Below are 17,618 nucleotides of genomic sequence, written 5' to 3'. Positions count from 1 at the left end.
ACTATTGTACTGAGTAATACGAAATTCTATTACTAATTTCGAAAAAGAGGTTTTCAAAGTTAAATAGTTTGCCATTCAAAAATTGTATATATTATCCACACTTTGAAACATAAAAAAAACTTTAGAAAAAGGAACTAGTGTATATTACTTCAGGAAAATTTTTTTATCTCGATATAAAACCCAATGCCCACAGCTTTCGTTCTGGAATTCAAAGGAAATCCGCAAACGATATTTTTCCTCTCGTTTTTTTTTTTTTTCTATATATATTTATATATATATATTTTTTCTTTATTTTTCCATTCTTTTTTTGCAACAAACTTTTCAAGGCTACATAAAATTTCCAATATTTCGATCACTTCGTATTTTATCTGCAGTATTTTCATTTATATTTTTTATCTATTACTCTGTTGATTATTATTGACAGAAGAAAAAAATAATTTATCGCTATTTTTTTTCCATCATTCGAAAATAGATTTTATTTATTAAAGAACAATAATATAATAAATATATTAGAGAAGATAATTTCGTATGTTCTGAAGCTTTTTCAAGACCATTTCATACTCAAGATGGAATTTTTCAAGTGAAAGAGCTCTTCTTATTATTTTTTTTTTTCATTCTTTTGTTTTCTGTTACTTTACCGATAAAAAAAACTGTAACACTTGTAAAAGTGTTACTTCACGAGCGTCATAGTCGTTGAAGCTCAAAAAATTCAATTGAATGTTTCAACATAAGACGGAATCGATTTCGTAAAAAATTATAAGTAAATTTCGAGAGAATTTTTTTTTTTTCATCTAATTCGCGTTTAGTCGGATAATTTTTTTTAGTGAAAAAATTTTTCAATGAAGTAGATAACGTACTTATTATTTATACAAAGAAAAAAAAGTTGATACACAAAAAAAAATGTCGAGTCAAGAAAATATTTTGGAATACAAACGTTTTCGGGAACCAAGTCAAGATTTTAAAGCCAAGGGAATTTGTCTCGGTTAAAAAAAATTCGTCTTGATCAGAGGAAATTTTTACGTTTAGTTGAGAATTTTTTTTCTGTGTAGATATAAAATTCCAGTGTTATATATTTTTTTTTATATATTATGTTTTATAACTTTTAAAATGTCAAAGTTATAAAGTAGAGTATAGATAACTATTGGTAAAAGCTATTTTCGTGCCATTTTATCAGATTAAATATTTAGATCGGATTTACACGTTTGAGTTTGCATGCGAATGTGCAAATATAAGTTTTAAAACATAAATTCCATGCATTCTGTGCTCAGCTTTTCTACGTTAATTATTTAAGCATCAGACAATTTGAAATACAACGCAATTATATAAATTTATCCTGAATAGTTGTTTTAGTAATTTAAAAAAAAAAAAATTCCGTTAGTGCATTTCGTAATTTTTTTAGTGCAATTTACTGTTAATAAAGTTGTTTGTAAAATAAAATAAATTGAATTGAGTTTTGTTGCAGTAGTAATTTATAATGCACACCTTGAGCGCGAGTGTGCATTATTGACGCATTGAAATTTTCGACTGATTCTCACATTAAATTGCTGCTAAAATTTTCAAAAATTAAGCCGGATAAACTGCATAATATATCAAATAAAATTTATTTACGAATAAAGCTTATGCAATTTCAAGTCGATTAATTTTAACATTCATAAAAAAAATTGACTTAAAATAAATCTAAATGATGTCTATTTACGGGATGTACGGGAGTTCGTTTTTTTTAGTAGCTTTAGATTTTTATGCACAAAAATCCTTTTGAAAATCACGAGTATAATTTTTTTTTGCTTGAAGTACAGTCGAAGCTTATTATAAGCAACCATTAGAAGTCGTAGGTACAAAATTATTGAAAAGATCCAAGCTTTGAACACTTACTTCATCTTAGTTTTCAGTGCGCGCTTTACAGGTGTGCGTTACGTATGTGAATCCTTGCAAGTTGCTCGTTATAATAACGAGGGGAGTTGCTTATAACGAGCTTGGGCTGTACCATCAATAAATAAAAAGAAAACTGAAAGAACATGATCCTCTAAGCTGATAATTGTATTCAAAGAATGAATTTGGTTGAAATCACGCCTAAACCGTAGAATTTAATTGAAGAAGGCCGAAAATTGACGAAAACAAACCGAAACGGCTGATAAATTGAGTTGGCCTTTTTTCGACCAGAGTATTTTTAACTTCCCGCCAAGAAAATTGTAAATTTTCAAAAATTTGGGAATTATTGTTTTTACCCCGATTTTTGAAATTCGAGTTTTCATCGGATGCCGATGTTTGGAGGTCCCAGGAAGCTATTCTGCCTATTTTGAATGATGTCCAAGTGACTGTATGTGTGAGTGTGTGTAAACTTTTCATAACTTTTGAACTAATAAACTGATTTAAATTATTTTTGTGGCAGTTGAATGAGTTCATTGACCGTCAACTTTTCTGAAAATTTCATATCATTTGATCAAGTAGACTCGAAGATAATTGAGAATTACAAAAAAAAAAAAAAAAGAATTTTTTTTTATTTCTCAGAAACGACTAGAACGATTAACTTCAAAATATAATCAGCTAGAACTTGATAAATAGCGTCGATTGCCACCTTGAATATCAAAATCGGTTCATTAGTTCGAGATATCGTCGGAGGAAAAATGCTAAAAAACGGTTTTTTACGAAAACAATGGCATACAAAAGTATTTTCGACCTCGAAAATGTATCCACAACAGATTTTTCGAGCTCAAGGAGCTCCGAAATAGCGGGAAGTTTTGGGGCTAGTTCACAGGATCAACCAACAGACCGATTTTTTTAAAAATAAAATTATGGAACTTCAAAAATTTCACGTAACTAAATATAAAACAGAAAATTTTCAGGTTTTCAGTAATTTTGAGGGATAGTTTTCAGTCTTGTGTTTACTACCTGAGCCTTTCGTCGACTGCTTTTCCGTCGCAACAGAATTTTATCATTTTTTTTAGCAATAATTAGATTTTCTACGTCGATTTTAGTATTCAAAATCACGATTTTTACCACCTAAAGACCATTTACATGGCTTTCTTATGGATTTTCAGTTCATACTCCGCTTGATTTCGATGCAGGAGATCGATATCTACCCATGAAAAAAAAACTCGTTCCAAAAAGATTTCAAAAAAGTTCCGTATGTGGAACTGCTAAACATGAGACAGATTAGAACTTCGAAAGGAACTTTTTAGAAACGTTAGTAATTTTGATAGTAAAAAAAAAGTTTTTATGAGCAAATTTAGAGTAAAAAAAAGACGTTCCTGGAGCTTTTTCAGGAATTTTTTATGTATTTTTTTTTAACTATTCTGGCATGTTTCTAGAACGTCTTTAATCTACAAAAGATGCAAAAGTAGTGATTTTGGAATGCCGTTTTTAATCTAAAAAAAAGTCAAAAGTGGTGACTCGGGAATTTTTTTGGAATGTCCATATAAAATTCCAAAAACGTCCTTTTTTGACTCTAAATTTGCTCATAAAAACTTTTTTCTTACCATTAAAATTACTAACGTTCCAAAGAAGTTCCTTTTGAAGTTCTAATCTGTCTCATGTTCCACATTTGGAACTTCTTTGGAACCTTTTTGGAACAAATTTTTTTTTCATGGGTAGTTTCCATAATTTATTACTATCGCTCCATAACTTTTTCCTCCCTAAGCTATAAATTGATAAATCGTTCCAGTAATGAACATATTTTTTTGTTTATTTTAGATTTCATATACTACATCAATAATAATTAAAAAAGTATATCAAACTACTAAAATTTATATTTTTTCCACAAAATATTGTCATATTTCTGGTTTCATTATATACATATATTTTTTTTTCCAAAGTAATTAATTCATTGTCGCTCCAAGTTGATGAAATAAAATCAATTAACGTCACACGAGAAGCTTGTTAAAATAGCATATCATATTTTTTATCATGTTGACACTGCGGTAGTATAAAAAAGTAATAAATAAAAAAAAATTGACTGGTCGTTTTTTATATTTCTTCATCATAAAAAGTAATTTACCATCCAAATAATTCCTATCCCATACTATTCTAAAAATAAATAAACACAATATTTTATTTTAACAGTACACGAATTTTATTTGTTAAGTACAACATAATTGTCAGTGTACTTGACAGGTTAATTGTTACAGCGACATTGAAGATCTAAAGCTCTATTCTCTTTGTACTATGGGTTTCTAACGGACACATCAGAAGTGCGTGGATAGACGGGTGTTAATTTCATGGTTCAACGGATATAGGACACGAATCGATTGACGTTAATCTAGCCATCACTTTGATAGCATCTTGTTATCTATATATTCCTCAGAACAATGGATTTTGGGTACAATTTAATCCACGTTCAATCTACTGTACACTCTCTGATATAAAACTTGTAAATAGGAGAGCAACTTTGTAATAAATTTAACTAAAGTTATTATTCAGAGCCAATAATTAAATTCATCTAAAAAACTGTCGAGTGCATCCTTCATTAACCATCACCGAATCCTATGTAATTTATTAATAATATAAAATAACCCATTATTTCACGGTAACGTAACATCAAAGTTTGAATATTCACTAGAATGCTTTACTTTAATTAATTTAATTGGTAATACGATATTTTTCGGATATATGTTGTATATATACATATGTTGAGGATAAAGAAGCTTCGATGTCCTTGAACTGTACGTGACCTTGACATGTAGCTTGAGGTGATTTTCGGAAAATCCGACAACGCGTTTTCCTCTAGAGCTTCACCTTGACATTGGATATTTTAAATCTACTCTGCCATACTTTACTAGGATTTTCGTTTAGTATGTGCATTATCGACGATATATATATGTATGAAGTAGATTATACGCCGGTAGCTCTTTTTTGTTGGAAAAAAGCACTGAGTTACGCTTCGCTGTTAATACGACTTTTTTGATCACGAGTGTAAGACCCACTCGGCTCATATGTTTGCTTTGTCATTATTTTTTTTTTTTTTTTTTTTTTTTTTTTTTTTTTCAGTGGATTATATTTGAGTCTAATTAACATTGAGTTTGGATTGTCGACGCTTTTATATTTGCATCCGTGCACAAAATATGTAATTATGATTATTGATATTATTTTTACTTTGGCTCGTAAATACGCGTTGGATAGATGAGAAAATTATGTGGGATGAAATTTAAATTTCTCATTTCAATAATGAGAAAATATATGAGGTGGCGGTAGGAAATATTAAGTATAAAAATATTTATTATATGTATGCATATTTTTTTGGAAATGTATGAATATGACATGAATTAATTTTAGACATTTTTAATGAATTTCAAGCTTAAAAACTGCCAACCGATAACCGTTACCGTAATATTATAGTAATCATTACTATAATTTTATGGTAATGATTACCATTCATTACGGTAATGATTATCTTGATATATGATAAAACTTTACCGTATATGGGTAACCATAATATATAGGGTTTATTCTCATATGCATCTAGGAACCGTTACAGTGGTTATAAGATTTGTTCCTACTTGCTTATAGGAACTATTTCTACACGGTGAGAAATTTATGGTAACAATTACAATATATTATGGAAATGGTTCCCATCATGCATGATGACCGGTTTTTTTGAAATCTTGATTATAGGAACGGCATCCATATATATTATAGTAATCGTTACCACAATATTATGGTAATCGTTACCATAAAATTATGGTAACTATTACTATAATACATGGTAACTATCACCGTAATATATGGTAGCTATTACCATAATATATGGTAACTATTATAATAATATATGGTAACTATTACCATGATGTTATGGTAACGGTTATCATAGTATGACGATAACGATTACAAAATATTATGGGAATGGTTCCCATAATGCATGGTTACCGGTTTTTTTGAAATGTTGATTATAGGAACGGCATCCATATATATAATTGTTATCATTACTATTATATTATAGTAATCGTTACCACAATATTATGATAACCATTACCACCAAATTATGGTAACTATTACCATAATACATGGTAACTATCACCATAATACATGGTAACTATTACCATAATGTATGGTAATTATTACTATAATACATGGTAACTATTACCATAATACATTGTGACTATTACCATGATATATGGTAACTATCACCATAATATTATAGTAATCGTTACCATAATGTTCTGGTAACGATTACAATATATTATGGGAATGGTTCCCATAATGCATAGTAACTAGTTTTTTTGAAATGTTGATTATAGGAACGGCACCCATATATTTTATTGTTATCACTGCTATTATATTATAGTAATCATCACCATAATTTTTTTACATGCGATATGGGAACTGTCACCATAATAATGGGATTTGTTCTCATACTTCTAGGGAATTTTCCCAGAAAGTATGAGCCTATATTCCATAATTCCCAGTAATTATTACCAAAACTATATTATATAGAATGATATTTCATAAACGTACCAAGAACGGTTACTATAAATTTCTTTCCGTTTAATCAACGAATTATGATAAGCTACTCTTTCATAGTTTTTAAAATTCCTGAAAGAACACTATTCCCAAATAAAAGGAACATTAAAATTTATTTTTATTATCCAAGATACTTGAGTTGGTCAAAGGATGTCTTTGAGGCTATAGCCTAAGTAACTATATATAAGTTACTTATATATATATATATATATATAAGTAACTATATAAGACAATGTGTTTGCTTTGAAGTCTAGACTATATTCTAAATAATAAATTCAAATTTAATGTTAAATAAGGGGAAATTATTATGACCTTACTATTAAATATTTTTCATGGGGCAAGTTGGGCATCGATAATTTCCTTTTGAGTAGAAACATTTTTTTGCGCATATTTTAATACTAATTTCGACAAAAAAAATCAAAAATTGTTTTTTTAAATTTACTTCTATTGACAAATAAAAAATTAATACATTGCATTAAAATTGGTTATCTATAAATAAAATTATACGGTAAGTTTTTTTAAAGACATTGCTATCTGGTTGGCTGCCGAGCCATCAAAAGAGTTATTATTTTTTAAAATAGAACAGTTTTTAATTCTACTGCGTAAAGAGTTGAATAAAACCTCTTATTTGGAAATAATATTTCAAAGTGAATAAGTCATAAAATAAATATAATGTTCAAGGCTCTTAAAAGTTTTCTGATTTTACTGGCTATTGAGTTAGCATTTAGTGAAATTTTAAAATTTAAACATTCAAATTTTAAAACTGTCGACGGATGGAATTTATATTTCAACGGAGCGCAATCTAAAAAAATTCATGAATGCCATGGAATGTTTATTTTACCAGAAGCTTATGTAACTGATCCTGCGTGCATTCATCGGTAATTATCCATAACTTTTATACAAAAATAAGTTTATTAATATTGATGTGCTTTTCAGAATTTTAAAAGAAGATATGATTAATAAAGTTTTCATCAGCAAGTCGTCTGAGAAGACAAATAACAATGAATGTGTCGAAGTAAATCTTACAAATGCGGTGTATAATGAACATCTAAGTGATGGCTACGATGAGTCTGGGCGTCAGATAGCAATTCTTTTGACCTATCGACAAGTTCATTATGATGATATTAAGGAAACCATTATTGAATTACCAAAAAGCGTTAACGATGTTAATTTTTCAAACTGTTTTTTACGTCATCCTGGTGGATATGAAACATATGTTAGCCCGTGCACACTTGATAGTAATAATAAAGGCATTTTGACATGTCAAGACTACTCTTATATAGTAAGTATTCAAAAAATTGCTTACAAAATAAAATTAATTATACTTAATTAGATTTTTTTCTTAACTTCCTGCTAAGAAAATTATTAATTTTCAAAAATTCGGGAAGTTATTGGTTTCACCCTGATTTTCGAAAATCGAGTTTTCATCAGATGTCGACGTTTTGAGGTCTTAGGAAGCTATTCTGACAATTTTCAGAATGATGTCCGAGTGTGTGTGCGTGTGTGTGTATGTGTGTGTGTGTGTGTATATGGATGTAAACCTTCATATCTTTTCAATGAACTGACCGATTAACATGTTTGAGGTGGCAATCACAAGAGTTTGTTGGCCGTCAACTTTCCTAAAAATTTCAAATCGATCAGACAAATAGACTCTTAGATATCGAAGAAAAACAAAAAAAAAAAATTTTTTTTTTTTTCAGTTTCTTTCAAATTTTTCAGAAATGGCTCCATCGATAATTTCAAAATTTGATCAGCACAAGAATTCAATAAAACGCGTCGATTGCCGCCTCAATTATCTCAATCGGTTAATTTGTTCGTAAGATATTGTGGGAGAAAGAAATGCTAAAAAACAGTTTTTTCCTAAAACAACAACATAGAACAATATTGCTGACCTCGAAAATGTATTCACGACAATGTTTTCGAGCTCACGGAGCTCGAAAACTGCGGGAAGTTTTGGGGATGGCCCGCAGAGTCAACCGATAGACCGATTTTTTTTTATTGATTTAAAATAAAATTTTGAATATATTGTAAAAAAATTAATATTAGACACGAACTGTAGTGATTGTTATAAGAGGTACAAACAAATACTAATAATGTAAAAATTTATTATTAGCATGATTCTGGATATGCTGTAACGTGTACTTCGAATGGAGATGATGATACCGAGGTTCTGGTTGGCATTCGGTCAGAGAATAAAATAAGGAATATTAATTCAGAAAGTCCATTGCTGATTATTGAGAACCTTAGTGATTTATATGGGAAATTTGAAGAACGATTCGGCTATTTGTATATTTAAAAGTACTTGTTATTTTCACCATAGCTGCACCGAAAGTTTGAATTCCTGCCGTGTTTAGAGGGAAGAAAATCGTTCTTTTCGATCCTGAGAAAACAAATGACGAAAATTAGCTCACGTGCTATTCTTTCCAAAAACAGAGGCAGAAATTTAAACTTTCAGGTGCAGATCTAGTGAAAAATTTTTTACACGCCTTCGGCTCGTGTAGACAATTACACACGCGGTTCTACTTTCCCCTCATGGTATATATTATATTATTATTGATTGTTAAATTTTCTGTATTGAATGACAATAAAATCAATTATTAAAGAACTCATTATTTATTTATTAACGTTTTTTTCTTAAAGAAAGAATTTTTTTGACTTATGACCGCGTGTCATATGAGGGAGGATGACACTGCCAAGTATTTTTATGAAAAGTTGTCCGTAACTTGTTCTCTGTAAGGAATAATCCCACGCAATATCATTTTTTATTTGTTATGATGTCTTTTAGTAGAAAACACCTCAAAAATCCCAAGGAAAATATTTTTTTGACTTATGAACCATATCGCGTGCCAAAAAGTAAAAGAGCGTATACCAATGTATGCGCCCTTTTACCTTTGCAAAGGTAAAAGGGCGCATAAATTTTTTTTTCATCGCCAATTGATTAGTAAACATTTTCTACGCTTGAAAAACACATATTGTTTTTCCAAAGGTAAAAGGGCGTATGTCTTTAATTATGCGCCCTTTTAGCTTTAGGAATTTGAAAATTTTGTGACCAAAAGGTAAAAGGGCGTATAAATTTTTTTTCTAAAAAATTTATTAAAAAGCTTAGCCGAAGTCTAAAAATGAAAAAAAAAAAAAAAAAAAAAAAAAAAAAAAAAAAAAATGCTGCAAATTGTATGAATGTTATTTTATTTCACAGTTAATTATTAGAGTTTATAATAATATTTTAAAATTCTTATACTAAATTGAAAAAAAAAAAAAAAAAAAAAAGCAGAAATAACCGATTCATTTAGGTACGATTCCTATACCCTCTTCCTCGTGTCTGTCGCACGTACTTTGGATTTTTTTTTTTTTTTTTTTTTCATATATTCTGATTCATGACGGATCCATAATCCAAAACACTGATTAAATAAAAAGTCAATAAATTTTTATTTTTTATAGTCGTTATGAAAATTTTTTATTCAATTGAAAATTTGATATTTTCATTTTATTTTTTTTTTTCAGTTATTTTATTTTTAATAAATTAAAAAAAAGTGTAGGAGGAGTGTTTTTTCATCTAACTTGCCTTGTGAAATTATTTGTCAGTATTTTGTATTAAAACTAGAATTTTTTTTTATGCGCCCTTGTACCTTTAGGCACTACTTTTCAAAAGGTAAAAGGGCGTATGTCTTGAGATACGCCCTTTTAGCTCAAGGATGCCCAAATTTTTTTTTTTTGTAGATATTTGCGTTTCAAAAAATTTCAAAGCTTATGGCAAAATAAAATTTTTTTATACGTCCTTTCAGCATAATTCCCTACTAACCTGTAGCAATACGCCCTTTTACCTTTTGGCACGCGATATGAGGTCGCATTGAATATTCATGCTTTTTTTCAAAACAATTTTTCCATGAATATCAAATGAAACCTCAGATTTAATTTACAAAAAAAAAAATTATATTTTATGATAACGTCATTTAATGACATGATAAAAGAAAAATTCTACGGACAATAGAAGATAAAATATATATTTATTTTTAATGGCATTTTTGATTAGTAGACTATATAAGAGATAACATTTATTATTTTCAATTATTGTTCTCTTGAGTTTGTTAGAAAACAAAAACAAAATCAAAATTATAAATAAAATAAAAACGTGGATTCAGTTTAATAGAAATATGATAAGAAATACTATTAAGAGGTCACTGCTCTTACTTTTTATAAAATTAGTTATTACCGATAGTTTTATTCCAACAAAATTTGCAAGTAAAATTATAAGAGGATGGAATTTGTACTTTCATGTAGCGTTTTCTGATTCATTTCATATGTGTGACGGAATATTTTTAAGACCAGAAGTGTATCTTACGGATGCAGCTTGTATTCATCAGTAATTACTAACTATTACTTGAACAAATAGTCGTTATTTCAAATTAATAAATTAAATAAACAATAATTATAATTGTAGTGTACTGAAAACAGATAAAATCGATAGAGTTTTCATCAACAAGTCATTGAATAAATCGACAAATATGAAGAATATCGATGTCAATCTTAAAATCGGTGTTTATAATGAAGATTTGACAAATGGTTACGATGAATCTGGACGTCATATTGCTATTTTAATAACCGGTAGTCAAATTCCGTATGATGACATCAATGAAAAATTTATTGAATTACCGAAAAATATAGAAGATGTTGATTTATCGAGATGCTTTCTACGTCAGCATGATGGATATGAAGCGAATATTAGTCCATGTATAATAGCCGATAACAACAGAACCCTCACATGTATTTATAATTTCAATATTGTAAGTATGGTAACAAAAAAAAAGTCGATAATCAAATTTTTATGGACTTTTTTGGTCATTGAAATAAATGTCTACATAAATTATCGTATTTTGTGTGGTAAGGGATGAACCAAATCGATTTCAGATGAGGGTCAGGTTGCATGATTCAAAGACGAGGGCAAAACTCCGAAATTTGAAATTGTGTTTCATTCCATGCTACATTCAATATTCTTGTTTTTCATCATTTCGCATTGAAACTATAATTTTTTAACCTCAGAAAAGAAACTGATGATTTCCGACCCGGAAAATCGTGTTTGTCTGAAATTGACTTTCGAATTGATAAATATATATTAAAATTGTAATTTCGATGCATGCGATATGGAAAATACTTTTTTTTTTATAAACTTACAAATAAGTCTTTTTTTTTTTTTTTTTTTTTTTTTTTTTTTTTGGAAAATAAACGCATAAATTTTTACTGTATTTTTAGAACGAGCAACAAGATTCCGGAAATACTGTTATGTGTAATTTCAAACAAGATTTCAATAACCAGGTTCTCGTTGGAATTTGGTCGAAAAACAAACCTATAAACTTTGATGCGGATAATCCGTTGATGGTGATTGAAAATATCTGTGATTTACGTGATATCATTGATAAAAATTTCCAGTTTTTAGATTTGTAAGATTATTTATATGTGTAGTTGTTTAATTATACCAATAAAATATATTTAATAATAAAAAAACCTCTTCGACTTTTGATTAATCGCATTAATGAAGACTTTTAATGAAGTCATATATATATATATATCTAATACTCAACTGATAATATCTTCGTTTAAGAAGGTTCTGTAATCATTTTTGTCCAAGTTTTTCTGTTAAACAAAAGCTTTAAATACAAAATTAGGAATGAAGCTCGATGCATGACTCTATAATCAGAATTCTATGATTTCATTTTTCAAAAATGTTCATTTGTTGAAGAGACAAACGTGGACAAAGTTTCCATTTACTGCGCAAGTGCAACAAGAATGTACCGTCTGTCAATTTGAGTGTGATAGAGAAAAAAGTTTAGAACTCTCTTGATATTAATGATTAACACAAAAAGGAGATTTCGTTTAAGATCTAATGAAAACCGCTGATAATTTGGCTCAATAGTTTGTAACTTATTCAAAAAAAAATCTTCAATATAATTTGGCCAATTCCAAAATCTATGACAATATCTAAATAAGGTACCCGCGGGTAAAATGGCCTAGTTAAGGGAGATTTTGAATAGAATCGAAAATATTGCATTTAAGTATCGAAATGTATCATTAATCTTTATTTCAATACATTAGCCATAAAATGTAATGAAGTAATGGTAATTTTTACCATAAACAAACAAAAAATAATACTTTTACAAGAACCATACGAATAGGCTTTATTTTACTACGGTAGGGTACACGGAGAAAAAATTATAGTAACTGTTCGTAGTACGTTTATGAAATATCATACCATGCCGTTATGGTAATGATTACTTGGGATTATGGGATGTAGACTCATACTTTCGGGGAAAGTTTCCATAAGTATGGGAACAATTCCTATCATTATGGTAACAGTTCCCATATCGCATGTGAAAGAATCATGGTAATGATTACCATACTCATAGGAATAGTTCCCATAAGCAAATCGGAACCAATCCTATAACCACATTGTAACGGTTCCTAAGCGTATATGGTAATGGTTACCATAATATTATGGTAACTATTTCCATAATATTATGGTAACGATTACCATAATTCTATAGGAACTATTCCGATACCATATGGGAATCATACCCATAATTATAGGAATGATTACCATAATATATACGGGTGCCGTTCCTATAATCAACATTTCAAAAAAACCGGTTACCATGCATTATGGGAACCATTCTCATAATATATTGTAACTGTTACCATAATTTTCTCTCCGTATAATAAGGCCTACGGGTTAAACAAACTGTATTAGTTTAACTATACTTAATAAAATTGGTATTGGAGATGAATCATCACTTAAATTCAGCAACAATACTTTTTAAGAATCAGAAGACTACATTGTTTTGCTCAACAGCACTCAAAATTATCAGTATTCTTTTTAAGAGTCAGAAGACTAGATTGTTTTTTATAATTTCTTCTGCGCTACGACATCATATAATGGATGATGAAATGTAGAAGACAGGGAACGTGGTATCGGGACTCTATAAATTTGTCGTAACATCTCTATGCAAGACCCTTCTACTAGAGTAGCCTTTAGCGAAAGCGATTATTTTAAATATCATTTTTATCACTTAGACCTTATTACTCGACAGGCCGTATTACAGCTGATTCGATCGCGAGATATTTTATGACATCAAGTTCATGTACATTTACACAATATTTTAATTCTCATTCATAAATGATCAGAAATAATTTTTTGGATCTCGAAGATCGAAATTAGTTAAAAATTAAAAAAATTTAGTGACAATCGATTTTCCATTATTTAAAATTTTCCAAATTCGAAAAATTGAAAATAATTAATTTGAATTTTAGCAAAAATTACATTATACAAGAAAATTAACTAAATAAAAAATAATTGATGTCATGACCGCAGAGATTCTGTATGGAATGTCACAGATATATGTATGATATAAGATATAAATATATATATATTGATAGTACTAGAGTGTTGTAACCACATTTAAACCACAGGGGCTTGTTCAAATGAGAATGAGATGAATATATAGTATATATATTCTATATAAATAAAAGAGAGAAACGGTTTGTTGAAGAGGGAATTGGAGAGATAGAATGAGTGGTTGCAGCTGCAATCAAAGCACGTGGGCGAAACGACGAGTAAACCGCCCCGGGGATTTCGAGGCTCCAGGGTTGGCCTTCTCTTCTCTACAGTTTCGAAATCCTTGATTATAGATTCAACCATTGTTTTCTCAACAAATTTAATCTTACACACTCTTTGAAAATGAATATAATTACACGATAATAAAAAGTATTTACATTCGATAAACAAATAAAATTTGTAAGAGTTCATTAACACCCTTGATTATTTGTCAAAGTGATTGGAAAATATTATACTGAAAGTAATTTAATTTTATGGATGACTAAATTCAAGTATTTTATAACCAATAATAATTATAATTATAATTACATATATTTGAAAGCAAGAGTTTGATGTATAGTAAATAGTTTTGAAATTATTTAGAACTTATATTGGCAGACATTTTTTAGAAACGTTTTGTTCCGTTATTAACAGCACAGAGATTCAAGAGAAAGAGGTTATGTAGTATATAACATGAGCTAAATTACTGGCCTCTAAATCGTGCAACCATGCACTCAACAGTAACTATGCAAACTCCCTGAGGTTCGTGTGTACTTTATAACCTTCAGTGAGATGTTTCATATCTCACTAAAACTGGATGCCAGAGGCTTCCAAAGCTTATGAATACATGACACATCCAAAGTGACAAACTATGAAATATTTATCGAAAATATATATGTATATATATAGTATGTTGATTTATGTTAACTTTATGTATACTCAATTAATATCGGTATGGTTACATAAAAATAAAAACTATAAATGTTGTCATTACGAAATCTCTAAGAAATAAATTTTATATTTCTACGGGAAATTTATTCAATATGATTTTGAGATAAATATGATTAAAGTGGACTTGTCAAACTTCGGAATGGAAATTTAAAGATTTACTTCTTATGTAAGTAATATTTACAACTGTAGAATATGAATACTACAGTTGTAACAAGGAGTAATTGGGACAGTAAAAAAGTTCTACGAAGTTTAATGCATTTTTCAAACTGATAGAAGAATTTCGTTATCGCTAGTGAATATATTTCTTTGGAATTTATAGAATGATTTGATAAAAAAAAGTTTTTGTGTCAATTAGTAAACGGAAAAATTATTCTTATTTGAAATACTGTGGTGTCATAATAATACCGGACCATGTTGGCCACCTGGCGGAAATTGAAATAAACACATGCAGAAATTACTATGACCGTAGTAAAATTTCTAATGGTTACAGTGATTTGTGACATGATTTGTGACTGTGATTTTTTATGTTACATGATTAGAAAATTTGGAATATAAGACTTTTCTTGTGTTATTCGAAAATTAACACAAAATTTGTGTTTAGCTAAACACCCGCGCGTTTCTTCATTACTATAACCAAGCAAGGCATTTTAGCAGGATTGTCTGCAAGGAAACTTGGATTATAATTGATTTACAATTAAATATAATCATAGATAACTTTGATATTTTTATCATCAGGTTCGATTTTTTTTCTCATTTTACGGGAACATAATTCATAGCTTCGTTTTTTTGAAAAATCACTGAAAATCGAACTAATTGTTTGGTAAAGTGACACAAGTTGTACTAAGGTTAGATCAGTATACTTGAGTTAGTTAGGTTATGTGCTTATATTTATTAGTTGATTTTAAAACGAAAAGTCTGTTAAATTTACACAAATTTTTCGTCAAAATAACAGATTTTGTGTGCTCAATTATTTAACAAAATTTGTGTTTAAAATCAGCACAAATTTGCAACACATGATTAGCGTTGAATTCAACACAATATTTCTGACTGCAATTTTTCCGTGTAGTTTATATACACGATAAATTTTTTTGGATAAATATGAATATATTAAACATTCTGTAATCTATCAATTCTAATTTTTTTTTTTTTTAAAAAACTGATATTTATAATTACGGGAAAAAAGGAAAAATATGGCAGTATTTTCACAAAAGATATGATATCACTATTATTTATATTTTTGTCAATATTTGTGTTGATCAAATATTATTGAAGATCAAATTTAATTACCAGTCAAAAATATCGACATTCATATAATTAATTTGAAAAGCAAATAACAAAATATGAGATAAATGTTATTATATAAATACTATTAATATGATATTATAGAGAATCATATTTTATATTCATGATATTGGAAAATTGTTTGAAGTTGATTGATGGCGAGTAATTTAATGATGATATTTATTTAAAAAGTTTAATTAATTTAGGTCTGTTTATTTTTTATTTGATTTTTATTTATTTAGTTATTCTATAAATGAATTTTTTGAATCTAAATTTGATTGGATGGTAATGAAACGTTAAAGAAAAATCGGTCTGTCGGTTGACCCTGAGGGCCAGCCCCAAAACTTCCTGCCCATTTCGAGCTCCTTGAGCTCGAAAAATTGTTGTGGATACATTTTCGAGCTCTTCGAGCTCGAAAATACTTTTGTATGCCTTTGTTTTCGAAAAATAACGTTTTTTACCTTTTTTTCTACCGATTGAGATGTTTAAGGTGGCAATCGACGCGTTTTATTGACTTTTACAACTGATCAGATTTTGAAATTGATTTATCGAGACGTTTTTGAGAAATTTCCAAAATACTAAAAAAAATTTTTTTTTTAATTCTTTCGTTAACGGTTTCTCTTAAACAAATGAACCGATTTTGATGGTTGAGGTGGCATTCGACGCGGCTTACAGTTTTAGAGCTGATTAGATTTTGGAATCAATCCATCGAGCGAATTAAAAGTTATTCAAAAAAAACATTTTTGACTAAATTTTATTTTTGAAATATCTCCGAACGTACCCTACCGCTTAAGCTCAAATTTTCAGTGTTTATAGTAAATAAGCCGCGTCAAATGACACGAAGATCAAAATCGGTTCATCCGTTCAAAAGTTACAGAATATTTACATACGTCCGTACATACATACATACATACACTCGGACGTCATCTTGAATTTAGTCAGAATAGTTTGCTAGAACCTCAAAACGTCGACATCTGTTGGAATTTCGATTTTCACAAATCGGGGTGATACCAATAACTTTCCGAATTTTTGAAAATTTGCAAGTTTCTTAGCGGGAAGTTAAAAAAAAAAATATATATATATATATATATATATTTTAATAGATGAAAATTCATTGTTGCATTTTTTTCTTATCTTTTTGCTGTCATTTTAATCTTTCGGTTTTTATATGAAAAAAATATCAGGTAATAAATTTTATGAGGGTGAATACTATTTTCCAAATATATATAGTTATACATTTTTATATCCGCGAGAACAATATTGCCGTACTAAGCACAGAAGTAATTTACTGTACAGTATTTCTATGCTAGTTACCGCTTTTGTGCTTAGCGCGGTAGCATGAAAGCAAACAAAAAAGTTTTTTAAGACTAAAAAAGTTGGTAAACAAAAAATTTTTTTATACTTTTAAACTAAAAATAAATGTCTTTAAAAAAAAATTTTATTTTGAGGTTAGAGACGTAGTACCCGATCAAGGAACCAGTAATCTTATTAGAGAATTATAAATATTTAAAAAATAAAATTTTTAGCATTTAACTTAACAGATTTTTTTTTGTCAATTTCAATGCAATTT

The 17,618-nt window shown here is 28.7% G+C and overlaps 2 protein-coding genes across 6 annotated transcripts in view; one reads left to right on the top strand and one right to left on the bottom strand.

Moving 5' to 3' along the window:
* The window catches only part of LOC103571641 (phosphatase and actin regulator 2), a 167,416-nt gene that overhangs the window by 36,628 nt on the left and 113,170 nt on the right, over nucleotides 1-17,618 (bottom strand). The gene's annotated exons all lie outside the window — the stretch shown is intronic.
* On the top strand, nucleotides 10,559-11,934 carry LOC103571640 (uncharacterized). The gene is made up of 3 exons (XM_008549868.2): nucleotides 10,559-10,813; nucleotides 10,892-11,234; nucleotides 11,701-11,934. Exons 1-3 carry the CDS (start codon nucleotides 10,605-10,607, stop codon nucleotides 11,890-11,892), a joined length of 744 nt encoding a protein of 247 aa, XP_008548090.1. The 5' UTR covers nucleotides 10,559-10,604; the 3' UTR covers nucleotides 11,893-11,934.

Source organism: Microplitis demolitor, chromosome 2 (genome assembly GCF_026212275.2).
Source record: "Microplitis demolitor isolate Queensland-Clemson2020A chromosome 2, iyMicDemo2.1a, whole genome shotgun sequence".
NCBI lineage: Eukaryota > Metazoa > Arthropoda > Insecta > Hymenoptera > Braconidae > Microplitis > Microplitis demolitor.
The sequence above is the reverse complement of the archived record's forward strand: the minus strand, read 5'-3'. Positions and strand labels throughout refer to the sequence as shown.

Bases quoted from the DNA above. Each gene is read 5' to 3' on its own strand.
- LOC103571640 (XM_008549868.2), top strand. From the start codon at position 10,605: ATGATAAGAAATACTATTAAGAGGTCACTGCTCTTACTTTTTATAAAA. The intron at 10,814-10,891 runs GTAATTACTAAC...TTATAATTGTAG, and splicing joins GATGCAGCTTGTATTCATCA to TGTACTGAAAACAGATAAAA. The intron at 11,235-11,700 runs GTAAGTATGGTA...CTGTATTTTTAG, and splicing joins GTATTTATAATTTCAATATT to AACGAGCAACAAGATTCCGG.